General features: G+C 36.1%; 2 protein-coding genes and 1 pseudogene across 4 annotated transcripts; 2 read left to right on the forward strand and 1 right to left on the reverse strand.

Moving 5' to 3' along the window:
- Positions 1-1,979: 1,979 nt before the first annotated feature.
- LOC104747756 (putative cadmium/zinc-transporting ATPase HMA4) lies at positions 1,980-10,054 on the forward strand. Of its 2 annotated transcripts, XM_087461690.1 has the most exons (10): positions 1,980-2,286; positions 2,726-2,945; positions 4,087-4,344; positions 5,879-5,976; positions 6,072-6,327; positions 6,410-6,547; positions 6,635-6,962; positions 7,057-7,259; positions 7,341-7,543; positions 7,615-10,054. In XM_087461690.1, the coding sequence occupies exons 2-10, from the start codon at positions 2,729-2,731 to the stop codon at positions 9,841-9,843; spliced, it is 3,930 nt and encodes a 1,309-aa protein (XP_087317816.1). In that variant the 5' UTR covers positions 1,980-2,286; positions 2,726-2,728; the 3' UTR covers positions 9,844-10,054. The 2 variants fall into 2 exon arrangements, with proteins under 2 accessions (XP_087317816.1, XP_087317819.1); XM_087461693.1 differs by lacking the exons at positions 1,980-2,286; positions 2,726-2,945 and having other exon boundaries at positions 4,207-4,344; positions 5,843-5,976.
- A 188-nt stretch (positions 10,055-10,242) lies between these two features.
- Positions 10,243-16,013, reverse strand: LOC104710629 (putative helicase MAGATAMA 3; annotated as a pseudogene). Its single transcript, XR_015563863.1, has 8 exons — positions 15,873-16,013; positions 14,953-15,695; positions 14,050-14,229; positions 13,593-13,688; positions 13,383-13,506; positions 13,102-13,234; positions 11,253-13,016; positions 10,243-11,162 (listed from the first exon to the last, which is right to left on the reverse strand). The product of XR_015563863.1 is annotated as a putative helicase MAGATAMA 3 (transcript).
- Positions 16,014-16,970: 957 nt separating this feature from the next.
- LOC104701131 (G-type lectin S-receptor-like serine/threonine-protein kinase At2g19130) lies at positions 16,971-19,751 on the forward strand. Its single transcript, XM_010416775.3, has one exon. It carries the CDS (start codon positions 17,140-17,142, stop codon positions 19,633-19,635), a length of 2,496 nt encoding a protein of 831 aa, XP_010415077.2. The 5' UTR covers positions 16,971-17,139; the 3' UTR covers positions 19,636-19,751.
- Positions 19,752-22,039: the final 2,288 nt, after the last annotated feature.

The raw sequence follows: 22,039 nt of genomic DNA on the forward strand, positions 1-22,039 counted from the left end.
ATAGGAAACTGTCGTGTAAACTAGGAAAGATAGGAATTGAAAACAAATATAGTAGAACCTCTATAAATTAATATTCGTTAAATTAATAATCTCTATAAATTAATAAATTTATTCGGTCTCAAGTTTGGACTAGTGTAATTTTGGACAGAATTCGATAATATAATAAGATAATAATTTTTTTAAAAGTCCTTTGTAAATATATGGTCCCATCAATAATATAAATTAATAATTATATAAAATTATCTAAATATATGTATATATATATATATACACATTAATTTTTATTTGAGTTCATTTTTAATATTTTTACTGTATTAAAATCTTGAGTACATTTTTCAAAACATGATAATTGCTACAGTAGAACCTCTATAAATTAATACTCGTTAAATTAATAATCTCTATAAATTAATAAATTTATTCAGTCCCAAATTGGGATTAGTGTAATTTTGGACATAATTCGATAGTATAATAAGATAATAATTTTTTTGAAAATCCTTTGTAAATATATGGTCCCATCAGTAATATAAATTAATAATTATATAAAATTATCTAAATATATGTATATATATACACATTAATTTTTATTTGAGTTCATTTTTAATATTTTTACTGTATTAAAATCTTTGAGTACTATGTTCAAAACATGATAATTGATATTTTCATTTTAATTGGTTTTATAAAAATATTAATTATAACGATTAAATTTTATTTTTAAACTTTTTTTACCAAATTAGGAAAGTTTCTTTATAAATTAATAATTATTAATTTATCGAGAAATTAAAACCTCTATAAATTAATAAAATTTTATGGTCCCAACATTATTAATTTATAGAGGGTTTACTGTAACAAAACATAGCTTACATGGTTAAAAAAAACATGAAACCCCATATAAAACCAAGTTATAGTTCCAAAAATACCAAAACAACTAGATTTTAACCCGTGGTACGCCGCGAGACAATTTTTAAAAAATAATATATATATTTTTTTATATTTAATTTGTTTTGTTTAATTAATTTTGTTTGGATTGTTAATTATTAGAATAATAATAAGAGAATTAAATACGTAAATATGTAATTTATAAGCTATTACCTCATTAAGTCACAATGATTTAATTGTATTACAAAATTTTAGTTAAATTACCTGATTTAATATTTCTCATATTCTAATATTAGTAGTATTGACCATATAATTAAATGATGATTTAACCCGTGTTTCAAGACCGAATTAAGAATATTTTATATTTATACTAATGTTAATTCAAACCATCATGTATATATAGATATTCAGTTTCTAAATAACATATATACTGAATTAAATATATGTCCTCTTGATAAAATTAAATATTTGTGAATATTGGTTTTCTAATCATTCTAAAATTAGATTTTCGGTTTAGAAAATTTATTAATGTTAATATAATTCTGGAGATTATAAACTTTTTTTGACAAATATGTTGTATATCACTTAAATTAGAGAGATTTTAGCATCCATAAAAACAGTTTTCGAGATTTAATGGGTTAATACTTTAATAGGTAGAGTTATATTTAGAAAAATCATAATGTATAGATGTTGTTAAGATTTTTGGGCAATAAATGTAACAAATGTTGGTCAATTTAAGAAAGTTTAGTATTTGAGTTTCTCTGCAATGTTATTTATGGAATTATTTTAGGGGTTAATATTGTAAAAAAAAAAAATAAGTAAAATCAAAAGGGCATAAACCAAAATGTACTTCAAAAATAATAATATAGATAGTAGTATATAATAAATTTAGGTTTAAGAAAGGTTTAAATTTTTTAGTAATGATTCTTGTATCACTTGGTACCCTCTTAGCCTTTGCCAATAACATTGTGGCATTTTTGATAATCATAAAAATTTCGTGGTAATTTTGGAAAAACAAAGCATGGATTTTGGAACACTCTTAATTTACCTGATAGAAAAAAAAGAACAAATTATAAGTCTTGAAATTCTTACCCCTGGAAAACAATTAAATAGAATTCATTATCCATAAATATATTTGATAGTTTCGAAAAAATGATAAAGAAACCAACCAATCATCTTTCATCTAACATTCTTAGTTGTCTGCCTATATAAGCAATTACCATTTTCTAGACCTCTTCACCTCAAATCTTCTTCTCAAGGTTCTTCTAACACTTCTCTCACTCCCTCTCCCAACCTTTTATGCTTAAACCTAATCTGTTCCAACCGATCCAAACCAAACCAGTCCGGCCTTTCTTCTCAGCTTCTCCTCTTTGCTACTATACTAGCTTGTAATCTTATCTCTGATCTCTGGTAATTTTCTACTTCTTGATTCACATATATTTCATGAGAAGTGATCTAAAACAAAACGCTCTTCTTCTCTTGCAATTCTTGGATTCCAAAAGAGAATAGGCAAAAGTTGATTCGTCTTCGTCCTCGTAGTTGAAACTTTTTTATAAAAAAAAAACGAGATAGTGAAAATTAGTTGGCCTGATCTTTAATTATTTTTGTATTTTTGTTCTAATAAGTAAGCATTTTCAAGAAGAAACCACAAAAACCCATATCCAAAGTTTCATCCTTTTAAAAAAGAAATGAACAAAATCTTCTAATTGACATTTAAGCCAACACTTCAAAAAAGTTTTTTGCTTTCTTCTTTTTTTCCTCCTCAAAAACAGTAGTAAAGTAAAGCCATAGTTAAAGCCTATGTATAAATCAATAATGATTTAGTTGTTTTGATCAACTTTTAAAACAGAAAATGGCGTCGTCACAAAACAAAGAAGAAGAGAAAAAGAAAGTGAAGAAGTTGCAAAAGAGTTACTTCGACGTTCTTGGAATCTGTTGTACATCAGAGGTTCCTATTATCGAAAACATTCTCAAGTCTCTTGATGGCGTTAAAGATTTTTCCGTCATCGTTCCGTCGCGAACCGTGATCGTTGTTCACGACAGCCTCCTCATCTCCCCCTTCCAAATTGGTAATATCATTAGTCTTAAAAATTATTTTAATTTTTATTTTCCCCAGCCAAAAAATAATAATTAAACTATCAAATAATTAATTCGTTTTTCATACGAAAATCTCACTTCATTTGTTGTTTAATTTAAATCTCTTTAATCAGTGGATTTCACGTAATAGTTTCACGTCATGGTTTCATACGCAAACGCCATTTTTGATCACTAGATTGTCAAAATATGTGATCCAACAAGTCACTTCAATTAAAAAGTGTAAATGTTCTACCACTAATCTTTCTTTAACCAAACTACCCTTTTCTAATGGCTTTACTTTGATTTCTGTGTTCTGCTTTAAGTGGGGTAAAATGGCTGTTTTCTTAATTTTTGTTTCTCGGTTGAAGCTAAATGTAAATTTTATAATTAATAGTTTTTTTTTGTTCTAACAACAAAATAGGATAAACCGTTACTAAATTTTTTGTATTCTTTCCATGAAACTCGTTCAGCTTGTATAACTAATGATTGTGAATAAGTCAAACGGTATCTAGAAATCTTACAAATTGAAAATGATAACATCTCTACATAAACGCAACTTTGGCATAATAACGGCAATGATATAAAGTTTATAAACGATACATGTTTTTTTTTTAATAATATGTACATGATTTAAATTTTGCTTATTCTAATACTACCTTTTACCATAATGTTTTTTGGAATATTATAACTCACCTAATACATGCATTATGCATATGTATAACGCATGATACGTGTGTGAGCAATATATCTAATTGACATCATATATAGGTAGATCTAATTTCCAAAACCTTGTATAGGAAAAAAGTTGTTAGAAAAAGCCTGTCGAGATACTTACCAAATCTTTTGATACGAATATTTAATAGGAAGTGGTTCATACTCGTTACGTAACTATATTTTATAATTTTACAAAACAACATATTCCATAACAGACATTAAAGTTAAAATAATCAAATAAAAGTACTATTCTCAGAACCAAGAAAAATACACTACTTTCAAGTTATGGTTTAGGTATTTAAATTTTAATTTTTAAAATAGGCTAATTATTTGTCTTTTTCCCTCACTTAGTTTTTTTTTTTAAGTATTCTTCCACATTTGTTAATTAATGATTTAATTCTGAGAAAATTTGTGTTGTAGCTAAGGCACTGAACCAAGCTAGGTTAGAAGCAAACGTGAGAGTAAACGGAGAAACAAACTTCAAGAACAAATGGCCAAGCCCCTTCGCGGTGGTTTCCGGCTTACTTCTCCTTCTCTCCTTCATAAAATTCGTCTACTCGCCTTTACGTTGGATCGCCGTCGCAGCAGTCGCCGCCGGGATTTATCCGATTCTTGCCAAAGCCTTTGCTTCCATTAAAAGGCTTAGGATCGACATCAACATTTTGGTCATTATAACCGGTAATACCACTTTTTTCCTTTCTTTTTTGTTGTCTTATACCACTTCTTATTACATTTCTCTATATATATTTATATTTATTCCGTGACTTAAGAGTGATGTGTTATATAATGATTTTTTTGTTTATGGTTATCCGTGATCGATGTAACAACCTTATAGTATTAGTTGTTAAGAACGAAAACTTAGCAAATTGTGGTAAATTTAAAACTACTAATATATATAATTTCTTAAAACTTGTGATCGAGTCTTTTATTCTGTATTTAGCCCTTTTATGGTACTTTATAAAAGCTTTGAAAACTGCTTTCCCTGCGAACCCAACACTCCACGAAACCTTTTTTTTAAGTTTCCTTTATTTTTTCTTGATATTTATAAACACCAAAACATATACTAGTATATATAATGTTCAATTTTTCTTATAGAAGTCCTACATAAAAGATAAGAATTTAAGTTTGAATATTTTGTTGTATATACAAGAGTTTCTTTGAGTTATATAAGTTACTGGAACATTAAAACCGGTTTATATATATGCTGCATGTAATGTAACTTTGATAAAGGAAAACACCAAAAATGTTCTTTGGATATTATTAGGATATAGGGAAAATGAACATGTGAAAAGACTTGAAAGTTGTTGGTGTGGAAGATATCGCAATAACAAAAAGGTACACTCAAAATATGGAAAAAAGAAGAAGACGCCTTTCTCTTTTCTGTTTACAAAACCATTCAATTTAGTTCATTTCTAGATTAGGAAAAAAATTATAGGAACAAAAATATTTTAAAATCAAAATTTTCTATGAGGATAATTTTCCTCGGATTCTCTCTTTGACGATGCAGAAATTGTATGAATTACTTATCTTAGAGAAACAAAAATTAAAGACTAGAGAAAATTATGTTTTATTAAAAATATATATATTTTCTATGTAACACCCAAGAAAAATACAAAATAATTATATTAAGATTTCTTTTCTTTTTTTCCTTTTCCAAACTACAGAAATTTTCAAACTAAATATCCAGACTAGTTTTCGAAGTTTTTAGAAAGTCTCGAAATAATCATTTTTAGATATATTTTACAATTTTATAATCATTTTTAGATTTATTGCAGTTACGTGCTACAGAAGGAAACACCTTTAGTAGGTTTTGATTGGCTTTTCTACAACTCAAAATGGAAAAAGCATCTTTAAGGCTTCAAACAGAGAAAAGAACAAAAGTGTATAAAATAATTGAATATAGATCATCAAATCTCAAAAGTGAAGAAATTATTTCAGAAACTTGGAACTGTATTTTTAAACTAGACTTACCCTGCGTCATTGGCTGATTATGGAACTGAGTCAAATTTATTTGTAATTTCCGTTTAGGAAACCTGATTAGCAAGAAAATCATATTAACTGTGAATTTACTTTTGTGAATATTTTATTTCGTTTGGAAAATGTATATAGTTACTTGAATCTTTCTTTGATTTTATCAAAACAAATATTGTACTCTGAGAGGTTATGATTGTTATAGGTTTTAACTGATAATAGTCCAATTTCATCAACACAGTGATTGCAACACTTGCAATGCAAGATTTCATGGAGGCTGCAGCAGTTGTGTTCTTATTCACCATAGCTGACTGGCTCGAAACAAGAGCTAGCTACAAGGTTTGTTAACTAATAATTTTGAAATTTCTTGCTATCTTTATAATGATATGAAGTTGCAAATGTAAGTACTGATTATGGCAAGTGTAAAATTTCAGGCGAGTTCGGTAATGCAGTCTTTAATGAGCCTAGCACCTCAGAAGGCAATAATAGCCGAGACTGGAGAAGAGGTTGAAGTAGATGAGGTTAAGGTTAGCACAGTTGTAGCAGTTAAAGCCGGTGAGACTATACCAATTGATGGAATTGTGGTGGATGGAAACTGTGAAGTAGACGAGAAAACCTTAACGGGTGAAGCATTTCCTGTGCCTAAACAGAGAGATTCTATGGTTTGGGCTGGAACCATCAATCTAAATGGTATGTAAATGTAAACCTCTCTAAAACAACTTCAAGCTTTGTCTCTTTCCGTCTTTTGATCTTTATCCATGTGACTTTGCAGGGTATGTAACGGTGAAAACAACTTCTTTAGCTGGTGATTGCGTGGTTGCAAAGATGGCTAAGCTAGTAGAAGAAGCTCAGAGTAGTAAAACCAAATCTCAGAGACTAATAGACAAATGCTCTCAGTACTATACTCCTGGTAAGCAAAAACATAACCATAACTTGTTTTTTTTTATGTTCTTAATTCGCGTATATTAAGACCTCTGTGTTTCTTGTTATGTTTCAGCAATCATCATAATATCAGCTGGCTTTGCAATTGTCCCTATTATAATGAAGGTTCACAACCTCACCCATTGGTTTCACTTAGCACTAGTTGTGTTAGTCAGTGCTTGTCCCTGTGGGCTTATACTCTCTACACCAGTTGCTACCTTCTGTGCACTTACTAAAGCGGCTACTTCAGGGCTTCTGATCAAAAGTGCTGATTATCTTGACACTCTCTCAAAGATCAAGATCGCTGCTTTCGACAAAACTGGGACTATTACCAGAGGAGAGTTCATCGTCATAGATTTCAAGTCACTCTCTAGAGATATAACCCTACGCAGCTTGCTTTACTGGTAAAAAAAAAAACAAGAAAACTTGTGTTCTGACCAAAACCAGTTTGGTGAGATAGCTTGTGACTGAGAAATTTCTTGTTATAAAATGTTTTAGGGTATCAAGTGTTGAAAGCAAATCAAGTCATCCAATGGCTGCAACAATCGTGGACCATGCGAAATCTGTTTCTGTTGAGCCTAAGCCAGAAGAGGTTGAGGACTACCAGAACTTTCCAGGTGAAGGTATCTACGGAAAGATTGATGGCAACGATATCTACATTGGGAACAAAAGGATTGCTTCTCGAGCTGGTTGTTCAACAGGTACATTGGCTACACAAACTCAATGGAATGATGTTTTGTATATTCTATAGTATAATCACTTAACTGTTCTTTCTTTGACAGTTCCAGAGATTGAAGTTGATACCAAAGGTGGGAAGACTGTCGGATATGTTTATGTAGGTGAAAGACTAGCTGGAGTTTTCAGTCTTTCTGATGCTTGTAGATCCGGTGTATCTCAAGCAATGACAGAACTGAAATTTATGGGAATCAAAACCGCAATGCTAACGGGAGATAGTCAAGCCTCGGCGATGCATGCTCAGGAACAGGTGAGACAGAATTTTATTACTCTCTTAATCCAAGAGGTTATTTAAAGCCTTGAAATGTTTTTATGAAACAGCTAGGGAATGTTTTGGATGTTGTACATGGAGAACTTCTTCCTGAAGATAAATCCAAAATCATACAAGAGTTTAAGAAAGAAGGACCAACCGCAATGGTAGGGGACGGTGTGAATGATGCACCTGCTTTAGCTACTGCTGATATTGGTATCTCCATGGGGATTTCTGGCTCTGCACTAGCGACTCAGACTGGTCATATTATTCTGATGTCTAATGACATAAGGAGGATACCACAAGCGATAAAGCTAGCGAGAAGAGCTCGGCGCAAAGTTGTTCAAAACGTGTTTCTTTCCATTACTTTCAAAGCAGGAATACTGGCTTTCGCCTTTGCTGGTCATCCTTTGATTTGGGCAGCGGTACTGGTTGATGTAGGGACTTGTCTGCTTGTGATTTTCAATAGTATGTTGTTGCTGCGAGAGAAGAAAAAGATTGGGAACAAAAAGTGTTACAGGGCTTCTACATCTATGTTGAATGGTAGGAAGCTTGAAGGCGATGATGATGTTGTAGATTTAGAAGCAGGCTTGTTGACAAAGAGCGGGAATGGTGAATGCAACTCAGGATGTTGTGGTGACAAGAAAGCTCAAGAGAAGGTGATGATGAGACCAAGTCATACAACCAGTTCTGATCACTTTCACTCTGGTTGTTGTGGTGATAAGAAGCAAGACAATGTAAAGGTTGTGAGAGATGGCTGTTGCGGTGAGAAAACTAGGAAACCAGAGGGAGATATAGCTTCATTGAGTTCATGCAAGAAGTCGACTACTCATGTCAAACATGACCTGAAAATGAAAGGTGGTTCAGGTTGTTGTGCTAACAAAAATGAGAAGGGTAAGGAAGTAGTGGCAAAGAGCTGTTGTGAGAAGCCCAAACAGGAAATGGAGAGTGCTGGAGACTGCAGGTCTGGCCGTTGCGAGAAGAAGAAGCAATATGAGGAAATTGTGCCGAAGGAGATTCTTGGTAAGGAATTAACTGTTTTGGAAATAGAGTTGAAGACAAAGGATGGTGAAACCTGCAAAACAAGCTGTTGTGACAAAAACGAGAAGGTTAAGGAAACAAGTTTGTTGCTTTCAAGTGAGGACACATCTTACCTGGAGAAGAGAGTGATGATTAAAGATAATGTAAACTGCAAGTCTGGCTTTTGCGATGGTGAAAATCAAACTGCTGAAGTTACAATTGTGGATTGTAGCTCAGGATGTTGCGAGAACAAGGCGACAGAGAAACAAACCTGCCATGAGAAGGCAGCTCTGGACATGGAAAGTGGTGTAAGTTGTGATCTCAAGCTGGTTTGTTGTGGTAAGACAGAAGGGGAAGTGGGAGAACAATCTGATATGGAGATAAATATTGAAGCACATTGCAAGTCTGGATGCTGCATTGATGAAAAACAAACTGGAGAAATTAACCTGGGTTCTGAGGATGATACAGCCAATCAGGATTGCTCCTCGGCATGTTGTGTGGACAAAGAAGAAGTGACACAAAGCTTCCATGAAAAGAAGCATGTTGTGTTGGTAAATGAGGAAGGTTTGGACAGGGAAAGCGGTGTATGTTGTGAAACCAAGTTGGTTTGTTGTGGCAGCGCAGAAGGGGAAGTGGAGGAGAAATGTGATATGGAGCTAAAGAATGAAGGTCACTGCAAATCAGGTTGCTGCAGCGATGAAAAACATACCGGGGAAATCACTCTGGCTTCAGAGGAAGAGACAGAAAGCACGGATTGTTCCTCGGGATGTTGTGTGGACAAAGAAGAAGTGACAAGTATCTGTCATGAGAAGCCTGTTAGCTTGGTGGTTGCAGGCTTGGAAACTGAAGGTGGTGGTGATTGCAAATCACATTGTTGCGGAACTGGTTTGACACAAGAAGAGTCTTCTAATTTGGTCAATGAGGAGAGTGCTCAATCTGGAGGCTGTGGAACAATGAAAGTATCTAGCCAAAACTGTTGCAGCGAGCGAGAGATAGAGAAAGTCTCTAGTCAAAGCTGTTGCACAAGTCCTATTGATCTGGTGTTATCTGACTTGCAAGTGAAGAAGGTTGAGCGTTGGGAGAGCTCAAACAGACCCATCAAGGTAGAGACCTGTTGCAAAGTGAAGACTCCAGAGGCTTGCGCATCAATATGTAGGGAAAGAGAGATGCGTCACAGTAGTAAAAACTGTTGCAGGAGTTATGCAAAGGAGTTTTGCGGCCACGGCCACCATCATCACCGCCACCACCACCACCATCACCATCACCATGTGAGTGTTTGACGGAGACTATGATTGAATAGCTTAAACTCACGCATCCAACTTTTCACATAACTTTTCGTCTTGCATTCCATTAATGGCGAAATAAAACAACCATATATATATATATATATTTGTTCCAGCAAATGCAGTAGTATAGATTAAGCAACTGTATATTTATTAAGACAATGCCGGTCTTGTGTCCCTTATTTATGTCAAATCCTAAAGTTCTATACTCTCTCTTCTTGAAGATGCAGATAATGTTGCAAAACGGATTTAAATTTTGATCTTAAGAGTCTTAAAAAAAAAAACAAAAAAACAAGCAGTTGAAACAGATCTCATAGTAAAGTGAGTGTTACCATTCATAAGTCTTTCCTTTTGTTTTCCAAGTAGCCATCTGTGAAAGTGAAGGAGAAAATGATGTTACAAGAATATGATTCTTCATTGATCGATGATAACACATAAAAAACAAAGGAACTGTGTTTTATAATAAAGGAGATGGAAATACTAAAAGATAGTGGGATAATATATACATGATGCTACAATAGTGCCCTGTGTGGGTATATGATCTGTTCATCTATGCTCTCTCCACTACATTTCCTAATCATCATCTTCTTCTCCTTCATGACAAAAAAAAAACTGGTTGAGAGAAGCTAAGCTACCATTAAACCAAAACTCATAGCTACAATCTTTTGTAGTTCTGCTGACCCAGGCCACAATCAAAATCCAAAACCCTCTTGATAGAGTCTTCAAACCGAGGGTAATTATCAACAAGTTCCATAGTTATTGAGACACAAATGCAGCTTCAACGTAAATTCACTGTGAAGGCCTACGATCTGGACGTCTGAAGGGTGCAGCTTCGACGTAATATTGTTACCCTGTAGCAGACTTCATGTCTACCTCCTCCAGATATCAGATCAAATGTAATTTGAGGATAACTAGTCTCTTCTCGCCAAAGCCTGTCCAAAATTTTGCTTCCTCTGATTCCCATGCTGCCTGGAATTCCTATACTTATCCCCAGACATATCAAAATCATCATCCAATGATTTGTCCCTTTGAAAATGATCACTTTTTGCAAATGTCGATGTCTTCAACTTCTCATCATTTTCTGGTGGTGCTGCCCCTGACCTGGATTCAGTTTGCATATCAAAAGATTCGATTCTTGGTCCACCTGATCTGAAATCTCTTTCACTAGTTGCCTTGGGATTATAACTAGGTGCTTGAGGAATTGGAAAATCCTGCGGAAGAGAGTCCATTTCCATAAAACAGTTCCTGGCTCTCGCGTCAGTGATCAACGCTCCCCAGTCCTCAGACTTCATCAGAGCAGAGGCATTTCCCATCACCTATTCAAGACTATAGTCATTAAAAAAAAAACATAACATATTTATCAAATAAATTTTGTGCTTGCAGAGAGAGAGAGAGAGAAACCATACCCACAGAGCTTTTCTCGCACGGGTAAGAGCAACGTTCATCCGCCGGATATCTGAAACAAAGCCAACCCCGTGACCCGAAGCACGCACACACGACATGATTATGACATCACGTTCTTGACCCTGAAACGCGTCTACTGTATTAATATAAATCTCTTTCAGTTCATCTTGTCCCAAAGCATTGCCAAACTCATGCTTCAGGCATTTCAGCTGCAGTTTGTACGGGGTTATTACCCCCACAGATACTTTACCCGCATTCAACAACTTTAGATTTTTCTGAAGATGCATGTACACCCCAACACAGAATCGAGCCTCATCAACATTCTCGTAAGATAAAGATCCACCTCTATGGGACTCTCGTCCATGGCTGATATTGAAGAAAAGATAAGGCTTAAGAATAGGATCTTTATAGTAAATCTCATCAGGAGCACTGGATATACTTTCACTGTCTTTGAGGCGTCCTTGGTAGAAGTACCTTGAAGGAAAATCTCGAATTTGGGGATGCATTCTGTATTGAACATTTAACAACAAAGTCGGACAACCTGCTAGCTGAAACCTTTCAAAGAGACTTCTACTATATAAAAGAGTTCCAGCAGCCTTGCTAATCACTGTTGCAGGTAGCTGCTGAGGATCACCGACAAGTACACATCGCGCAGCACCAAGAGCAAGAGGAGGAAGAACTCCAACCTCACTAGCTTGGGCAGCTTCGTCAATGACAACCATATCAAAACCATGAGTAAGACGAGAAAACAATTTACGACCACTGCTTGATACGGTGGTAAAAACTATTTCAGCCTCGTTTGCAAAACTTGCCTCAAGACTAGCTCGAGCTTCTTCAAGATTAAAATTTATACCAGCACGAAACTTTCCCTCCACAATAAGAAGGCGAGACATTTCAACAAGAACTTTATCTCTGGCTTCAACCACAGCAGCAAGGTGCTGTAACAAAGCATCTCTTTTTTGGTCTCTTGAAATAAGAACTTCAGGGTCAACTCCCACAGATCCCTGAGAACGTGTGGCAAAGGCTGCAGCATTAAGTTCCCTTTTAAGCCCAGCTATATCTCGAGAAATATGAGTTTCTTGTAGTCTAAGGTTATGCATGTGTCGTAGAATCTCGTCACGAGATATAGCTAATAGCTGATCACTTCTTCGCTCCACAGAAACTGCTTGGGCAGCTCGCGATTGAGAATCAACACCAACTCGAGCAACATCAGGGCGATATACCCTCATCTCCCCATCAATGAAACCACGGTCAAGGACACGTGAAAGAAGTTCATCAGTTGCAGCATTCGAAGGAGCACAAACGAGCATCCTCGGTTTAGCACAGAGTTTGGGCAGAGTGCGGAACAGATTCTGGTCCATGTTTTGTAGGACTTCATCAATAGAGCCTGACAAAATATTATCTGAACTGCACTCGTTTGCTTGATTGTAGGTCATAGGTGCTAATTTCTTCAGCAACGAAGTGTAATAGTGTTGATACTGAACCAAATGGATGACATTCAACATTCCCCAAACAGTGTGTGTCTTGCCTGTTCCTGGAGGGCCCTGAACAAGAGTAAATGGCCATAGTTCTTCCTTTTTTCCCCCACTACTAGTACCAGCTGCAGTATGCATGCCCGCCCAGTGGATTGCAGCGAGCTGCGGAGCATTAAAGCTTCTATGTAAATGGTCTGCAAAGCTAGTAGTGAAACAATCAGGCATTCCAGGGGTTTGTTCCTCATAACTAGGAAACTGCTCCGGCCTAGGATTGAGAATGGCATTTTGCATCTAACATATATTTTAAGCTTCATCAACATCAGCATATTTTAAAGCATCTATAGGAGATCTGTTTGAGAATAAAACAAACAATAACCTGTGGGTTAAGTCGAGAAAACGCATGAAGTGCAACATATTCCCTCTGTGTGGTTGCAAGTGAACCAAGCACTGTTAGATGCCTGATATCCTTAGGTTTAAGCTTCCGTAAAATATGACTATCATCAATCTTGCTGTAAAAATAAAATTTCCATGCATATACATGGAAAGAGATGATAGACTGTATTAATATTCTTTCACTCTCTGATAGTTCATGAAAAATAGAAGGATAGATACTCAGATAGAGTATCAACAGAATAAACATAGAACATATGTACCTACCAGCCAGTCCCACTAGAATCTCCAACATAGAAATGAAGAGTAGCTCCAAGAGGATCACGGGTATCAACTGGTATATGTCTCCTAACTGTACCAGCTAGACGTCCAGCATCCTCATGGTCTTCAGCTTAGCATAAAGAAAAGAAATATGATACAAAATGCACAGAAGCTAGCAATACAGAAACAATCAGACATCAACATATCCAAACATACCTGATTCAGAAAGTGGAGTTGAAAGAATTGCAACATCTCCCTCCTTGAAAGCCCATTTACAGCCGTTTAAAGAGACAAGTATTACATCATACCACCCTGAACACATAAACAAAGACTAGCAGTCAAGTAATTTAACAGATGCTTGACAGTGTTTCCCAGACAGGAAGACATAAAAGGATATGAATAAGGTTGTCAATCCAAAGAAATCCAACATATAAGAGAGCAGTCTCCACAACTCAAACCTACTAGAGAAGTTAATAAACAAGAAAAATTAAGCGCAAACACTGTTGTTATAAGATAGGGAATTAAGGGAAAAATTATTTTCTAGATAATTTGTGTGCTTTTATTAAAACTTTCTGAAACAAGGAGAAGAAACAAAGTCCAATATGTCTAATAATGAAAAAAAGTGGCTCATTATGCATGCTTACACAAGTGAACATGATCTAGGGAAAGTTACCTCTCTCTCTTCTTTCGATGGATTTTATTCGAACTTTCACATATGCATTTGCCTCAGCCAGTTCTTCCCATGTACTGTAAAGTTGTGCCCGGCATTCCTCAAAAAGTAAGGGTTCAAAGACTCTGACATACTCCTCCATAGATTCAAACCGCTCAGGTACACTTCGGAGTTCGGTAACCTCTAATAGACAAGAAAAATTAAGCAACATATTCAAATGCGCGAACGAATACACAATGAGCTGAAAAATTATGTTTGGAAGAAACCAGCAAACATCTCCACTATAAAGTCTAGAAAAAGATGGAAGACATATAAATCAAAAAGCGAACTAGTATTCAGTATTCACTTCTCACTAATATACCATTCAACTTTTAGATATAGCATCTTCTCAGCTGAGGAGAATTTTTATCCCAATATAGTTTCGACCAAAGTGCCAGCCTGATAAACAATTTCCATCGACCAAGAACCAGGTCTAGTTACAAAGCTAGACTTTAAGTTCAGTGCCTTAATATGAAGGCAACAATATCAATGGTGGAAATAGATAGGGATGTATCTGCCACAAAATAATTAAAACTTCTATCAAAATCTATATGAGATCTTTCTCACTAGAGAGAAGCACGAAATAAAACAAGAACAAGTCAGATCACTTAAGTCACTAGAATTCTTCAATCTACTTTTACAGTACGATAGTTTTGTTCCAGATTCCATATCTTTTGGCTTGTTTGATTCTCCAGTCATGATTTCAGAAGCAGTACATTTTTAAGAGCAATAGGGAAATGGCTTCAGAAGTAGTAAATTTTACTCGCATAAAAGTTTCTACCATAAATCAAAATTCAATTACTTGTAGGGAAGTAAGACATATTTACGAACACGTTCCATAGGTAGCAATGTAATATTTTAACATACCAGGATGACGCCAGAAATTTTCGTTGGTCACCTCTCGTATAAGACGCTCCACTGATGTATCCTGATATTGGGTACTAGTTGTGGCTGGCTTCGTGAAAGATCTTTGGCTGTAAGAGACTTTTCTACTAGATGAATGACCGCTCTTAGGCTGCTTCCAAGAAGCCTGTCTTGACACAGATGTTCCCATCCCTTCAGTAGAAGGTCCATCATCCCCGTTGAGCCTCCCAGGTTTACCAAGTAAACTCGAATTTGATTCACCATTACTTTCAAACTTGTGTTCATCAGATTCTGGATGTATACCGCCATTAGAAGCAAAATAAACCGATTTCTGATCTCCATGGCTTTGAGTTTCTCCTCCATGGTCAGCAGATGGATTGGCTTCAAGGGAACGTGTAACTACAGGCAGTGGAAAGTTCTGTCTCCTAGGAGTTGGTGTCGAAATAGTACTTGCTTGCTTAACATCTTCAAGATTAAGAAACATGGTCTGCCTATTGCGTTTCTTTCCCAACATTGCCTCTTTATGTTGATCCATCTTTCTCTTCACAGTGGTATTGCACACTTAATAGCATGACTTGCTTCAACTCCTTTAACCTCTCTCTGATTCACCGCCAAACCTTGTTCCTGTAGATCATCTCTACCATTGCCTTCACCACCAGTTTCTATCATCCCCTGCTCTTGCGTCAATAAACCCTTGTTCTTGGCACAAGGATCAGACTCCATCAATTCTTCTTCTTCTTGTCTTACTACACAAGTTTATACAGAGAAAGGTTAAAACCCCAAATTAGAACTAAAGCATAGTGATCAAACAAAGTTGCAAACCACTGAATCCGCGACCACGTATATATCTAGAAGAGATGATTATAAATTGAGCAACCAAGCGTTCATTCATCAAAGAGAAGATCAAGATTGAGCAAACGAACCAGTGACAGAGTCGACGGCGACGGCGACGGCGAAATAGGGTTTTAAAATCGTCCAATAGAGATGCCTTACGTGAGCAAAAAACCTAATTTCACTCTCCTCTTACGCAGAGATTGTACTTATGGGGGTATACGGTTCAATGATACTAAAACATCAACGTGTTTTCCGATATCGCCGGCGACGGAGATCGGAGGTTTTATAATTTGCTTCTCTCTTTGTTTGCTACTCTCGGTGGGGAGAGTAATCTGATGATTTAGTGTCTACAAGACTTCGTGTGAGACTGGGTTTAGGACCGTTAGATTAAGGGATTAGTACATAATCTGACGGTACTAGGAGCGAGTTTAGCTTATGAATCCTTAATTATCTAAAACCCTTTTGACACTTATTTATATAGATAGAGAAGCATAGAGTTACTTTTTCATAATTCGTATTTTCAGATTCTTTTTGTCAAATATAATTTTAGGTAATCAAGGGTTTAAAAAAAAAAAAACTCTATTATGTAGTTTTGTTTTTTATCTCGCAGAACAAATATACTTGTTTTTTGGTTATTCTTGAGAATCATTTCATTGGAATGATAACTTAACATTTCTATGCAGTTTAAAAGGTATTTTGTCCTAGTCACTCGAAGGTCATGTTCGTTTTCTGTATAGACCATCAAGTTTTTCTTAGAATTATGATTTCGAATTATGAGAGCAAATCAAATTTTGATCCACATTGAAGGTGTCTGTCTCTTTCAAAACCACTGATCCAAAAATTTTGATCACTACTAATCAAGTTGGTAGGTTTGGACCTATACAAATGTTTTTTCGGTTACTTATTTCCGATTGTATAAGTATAATCATTATCATCTATCAGGCAAGAAACTAGTCAAGACGTCAGAGACTTTTCAATCATAGTGCGATTTTGGGTGGTTCGTGTTTGCTTGAATGCAAAACTACGTATTTATTCACAACACAACGCAACGTCCAAAAGACGGCAAAAATTTACTAATGTTTAATAGAGTTTTTGACGAGGTCAAGAGAAGAATCACATTATGTATTTTGTAACTTGTTTGACTTTTCCCCAATAAACAAACCAACCAACCACACAAACGACACCACATATATCTCTTCTGTTTTGATCATTCTAATTCGCCATTGACAAACCAAACCTTCACGGAGTCTTTAAATATATTTGTCTAGCTTTCTAAAAAGCAGAGAGACTCTCTTCATAAATCATATGCTCTCTCTCCATCTCTCTCTCTCTTTCCTCTAAGCTTTTTTTTTCTTCATGGTTTCGTTCTTCTTGACCCTCTCTTCTTTCTTCTTCCTCTGCTTCTTCATCCATGGCTCTTCCGCCGTCGACACAATCTCCGGCAACTTTAATCTCTCCGGCGACCAGACGATTATCTCCTCCGGTGGAACTTTCGAAATGGGTTTTTTTAAACCAGGTGCTTCGTCAAACTTCTACATAGGTATGTGGTATAAGCAACTCTCTCAAACCATCCTTTGGGTAGCCAATCGAGACAAACCAGTCTCCGACAAGAACTCATCTGTTCTCAAAATCTCCGACGGAAACTTGATCCTACTCGACGGTAATAGCCAGACTCCGGTTTGGTCCACGGGTCTCAACTCCACCTCTTCCTCTGTTTCTCCCCTCGAAGCGGTTTTGCTCGACAACGGCAATCTTGTTCTCAGAAGCGGAGGCAACGTCTCATCAGCCAACGTGTTGTGGGAAAGCTTCGATCACCCGGGTAACACGTGGCTCCCAGGAGTGAAGATCCGGTTGGACAAACGAACCGGAAAGAGCCAACGACTCACCTCGTGGAAGAGTTCTGAAGATCCATCACCAGGTTTGTTCTCTCTCGAGCTAGACGAGTCCAATGCTTACAAAATCCTTTGGAACGGTACGAATGAGTACTGGTCAAGTGGTCCTTGGAACCCTCAGAGCAGGATCTTTGATTGGGTCCCCGAAATGAGACTCAATTACATCTACAACTTCAGCTTTGTCTCCAACTCCACGGAATCATACTTCACTTACTCCATCTACAACCACATGAACGTGTCCCGTTTCGTCATGGACGTGTCTGGACAGATCAAACAGTTCTCTTGGTTAGACGCAAACAAAGAATGGAACTTGTTCTGGTCTCAGCCTCGGCAACAATGTCAGGTCTACAAATATTGTGGCTCCTTTGGGATTTGCACCGAGAAGGCTGAGCCTTTTTGCCGATGCCCTCAAGGGTTTAGGCGCCAGTCTCAGAAAGATTGGGACTTGGAGGATTACTCTGCAGGCTGCGTTAGAAATACTGCGTTACAATGCTCTCCTGGAGACGTCAACCAGTTTTTTCCCATTCGAAATATGAAAGTAGCTAATCATTCAAAGGTATTGACGCAAACAAGTCTTAGTATTTGTGCCTCTACTTGCCAAAGGGATTGTTCTTGTAAGGCTTATGCACATGATGAAGGCTCGAACCAATGCTTGATTTGGGCTAAAGATGTCTTCAATCTTCAGCAACTCGAAGAAGATAACAGTGATCAGGGGAATACGTTTTATCTTAGGCTGGCTCCTTCTGATATTCCTAATGGTTCTTCCAGTAAGAGTAACAAAGCGATTATATTTGGCGCGGTTATTGGCGCGTTAGGAGTAGTAGTCCTGGTTCTGTTGGTGGTAATCTTAGTCTTAAGGTACCGTAGAAGGAAGAGAATGAGAGGAGAGAAGGGTGATGGTACATTGGCTGCGTTTAGCTATAGAGAACTACAGAATGCGACCAAGAATTTCTCAGACAAGTTAGGAGGAGGAGGTTTTGGTTCGGTGTTCAAAGGTGCTTTACCGGATTCTAGTGACGTAGCTGTGAAGAGGCTTGAGAGTATTAGCCAAGGGGAGAAGCAGTTTAGGACGGAAGTAGTGACAATAGGAACGATCCAACACGTTAATCTAGTGAGGCTTCGTGGGTTTTGCTCCGAAGGAAACAAGAAACTGCTTGTTTATGATTACATGCCTAACGGTTCTTTGGATTCTCATCTCTTCTTTAATCAACAAGTTGAAGAAAAGATCGTCCTCGGGTGGAAACTACGGTTCCAAATCGCGTTAGGGACAGCTAGAGGGTTAGCTTATCTACACGATGAATGTAGAGACTGTATCATTCACTGCGATATAAAACCAGAAAACATTTTGTTAGATTCACAGTTTTGTCCCAAAGTTGCTGACTTCGGTTTGGCTAAACTAGTGGGACGAGATTTTAGTAGAGTTTTGACGACAATGAGAGGCACAAGAGGCTATCTTGCACCAGAATGGATCTCGGGGGTTGCGATAACAGCTAAAGCCGATGTTTACAGCTACGGGATGATGCTATTCGAGCTTGTTTCCGGGAGAAGAAACACGGAGCAATCAGAGAACGAGAATGTGAGATTCTTTCCGAGTTGGGCAGCGACTATACTTACCAAAGATGGAGACATCAGGTCGCTACTTGACCCTAGACTAGAGGGTCATGATGTCGTGGATATAGAGGAGCTCACGAGAGCTTGTAGAGTGGCCTGTTGGTGCATACAAGACGAAGAGAGTCATAGGCCTGCGATGAGCCAAGTTGTTCAGATTCTTGAAGGTGTCTTGGAAGTGAATGTGCCGCCTTTTCCACGATCAATTCAAGCGTTAGTCGATACAGATGAAGCTGTGGTCTTCTTTACCGAGTCATCGTCTTCGTCAAGCCATAATTCTTCACAGAAACACAGTCATTCGTCTTCTTCTACTTCTTCCAAGAAAACGACCAACGAGAACTATTCTGTTTAGCTGGTATAACCTCTATAAATTAATATTAAATTAATAAATTTTTCCGGTCTAATTTTGGGATCCATGTAAAAAATGACACATTTTAATAAAATAATAAAATAATATTTTTTTGGAAATTCTATGTAAAAATATGATCTCATCAATATTATAAATTAATAATCAAATAACCTAAATGTTGATCCAAAATTTATAACTCTATTGTTGTTTGCCTATTCTTGAATTTGTTATCTAATTGGAACCCATCTCTAATCTTTTTCATTATTGTCTTTTCAGTCCAAAAATTGTGTAGAGTCTAGATGTGATAATTGATTATTTAGTAATGGTTCTAAAAGTACCGCATTATCTTCTTCGACTTCATCATTACCATAAAGGATAATGGTAACAATTTCTTCTAAACTCTAAACTTTTAATATTTATCATTTTTACCTTGATAATTTAGTAAACAATTAAAATTTATCATATTAAGATAGCCAATATAATAAATTAAGAAAATTCTTTAAAAATGTAAATGATAACAAAAGTATTTTATGTTGTAATAGAAAATTTTTAAAATTATGAAAATAAAAAAATCTCTTCATAAATTAATAAAATATTAATTTATCTATCAATTAATAATTATTAATTTATCGATACATTAAAACCTCTATAAATTAATAAAATTTCATGTTCTCCACCTTCTTAATTTCATAGTGCTCATAATTATATATGAATCTCGACAATTAATTGATCTTACGAGGACTCATCTCAACAAAATGCGTTCAGAGGTTAACTAAGAATCTTCTATGCTCATCCAGTGCTTTTCACTCTATCATTACATCATATCCTATATGCATCAATCAATCTGTTGATTTTTTAGCAGCTTCTTAGCATAGCATATTTGAGATAAAAGGATTCCTCCATCGTTTTTCTCAATTTTCATTCCTATAAGAATGATGCAACTCGATCGCTAGACATATTTCTTGTCTTGCGATGTCAAATCATTCTGGATGATCTTTGCAGGTCAAGATTTTGGTTGATCCTTGTCATGATGAACTGCAAGATGATCTCGACAAAATGCTTTTTGAGGTTTACAAAGTCGTCTTTGCTGCTCATTTGTTTTTCATTATGCTATTACATCCTATGTGCATTTCACTCACATGTGACTAAAGCTTAATGCTTATTATTTTTCCCCAGATCAATCCAACAGAGCAAAACCAGTTCATTGTGGCGCCATTAGGTAATGATGTTGACTAACAAATCCTAGAGCGCTATTCCATTCTAGTAAAAGTTTTCACAAAAAACTGAAGTATACTTGATAATCTAAATGACAAAATATTGATTACAATAATCTTTGTTTTTTTTATTTGTTCTAGGTTGTGTTGATATCATAATAGTTGACCAAAGAAACCATATTACACCATCATCTTGGGAAGATAAGGGCTTTAACCACCAAGCCACTGGTATGCCGAAGAGGCCATGACCGTCAAGGAATCGGAACCGTAGACAAAATTCTGTTACCAACACCAACAATTATCCATGTACCAACACCAACACAGACACAACTGGATGATCCAGAATTTTCAGATGATAATGAAGCTTTCGATTTGGGGGATGATGACGGCGGACTACAAGTTTTGTTAGATCCTAAACAACACTATGTCCCTAGAGCTCTTGCAGAAAAAAATCCTAGGTGAAGAAAGATTTAGTCTAATGGAGAAAAAAAGAAACTTAAACAACGCTCCAAAGCTTGTAGATTCTAAAGGGAAATTTTACTTCTTTTGGCCTACTTTACCACTACCTCCTAAGTTTGTCTGTGAGAATGAAACCATGTTGTATTTTGGAAACATAAGGGATCAATATGGTCATCTCTTATGTTGGGATTACAACATGTGTGATTTGGTGAGTATTTCAGCTGTCCTATATAGACATGGAGGAGTATGAACCGTTGAGTCAACTGTATATATGTGCACATGTTGATAAGGGCAGCTACAAGGAGAGAGTAGTTGAAGATCCTCATACTTGTGAGCGCAAAAATCATAGTTGATATCCCTATTCCGTCAATGCAACACTCAAATTTATTAAGAATTCTAAAGGTATACCTAAAGTCAGTGAGATGGAGATGAATGCAGAACAATTTAACTACAATGGTGATAGACCTCTTATAGATGGTGAAATGTTATTTGACATCAAGGATGTGTTTAAATATCATACTTTAGAGGAAGCTTTGAGACGCTTAGAGATGCATCCGGTGATTGCAACTTTACTTTGTTTTGAGGGTTGGGAAGAATCAAGAATCTACCGAGCATTTTTTAGTGGTCCTTGAGTTCCTGTTTATATTAAAAAAATATTAAAAAACAAATCAATAAGTAAAGAAAATCAATTTGATTAGCAGGAACATGTACTTAATATGTGCAAAATTTGAATG

This window comes from Camelina sativa, chromosome 1 (genome assembly GCF_030686135.1).
Source record: "Camelina sativa cultivar CO46 ecotype springtype chromosome 1, ASM3068613v1".
NCBI lineage: Eukaryota > Viridiplantae > Streptophyta > Magnoliopsida > Brassicales > Brassicaceae > Camelina > Camelina sativa.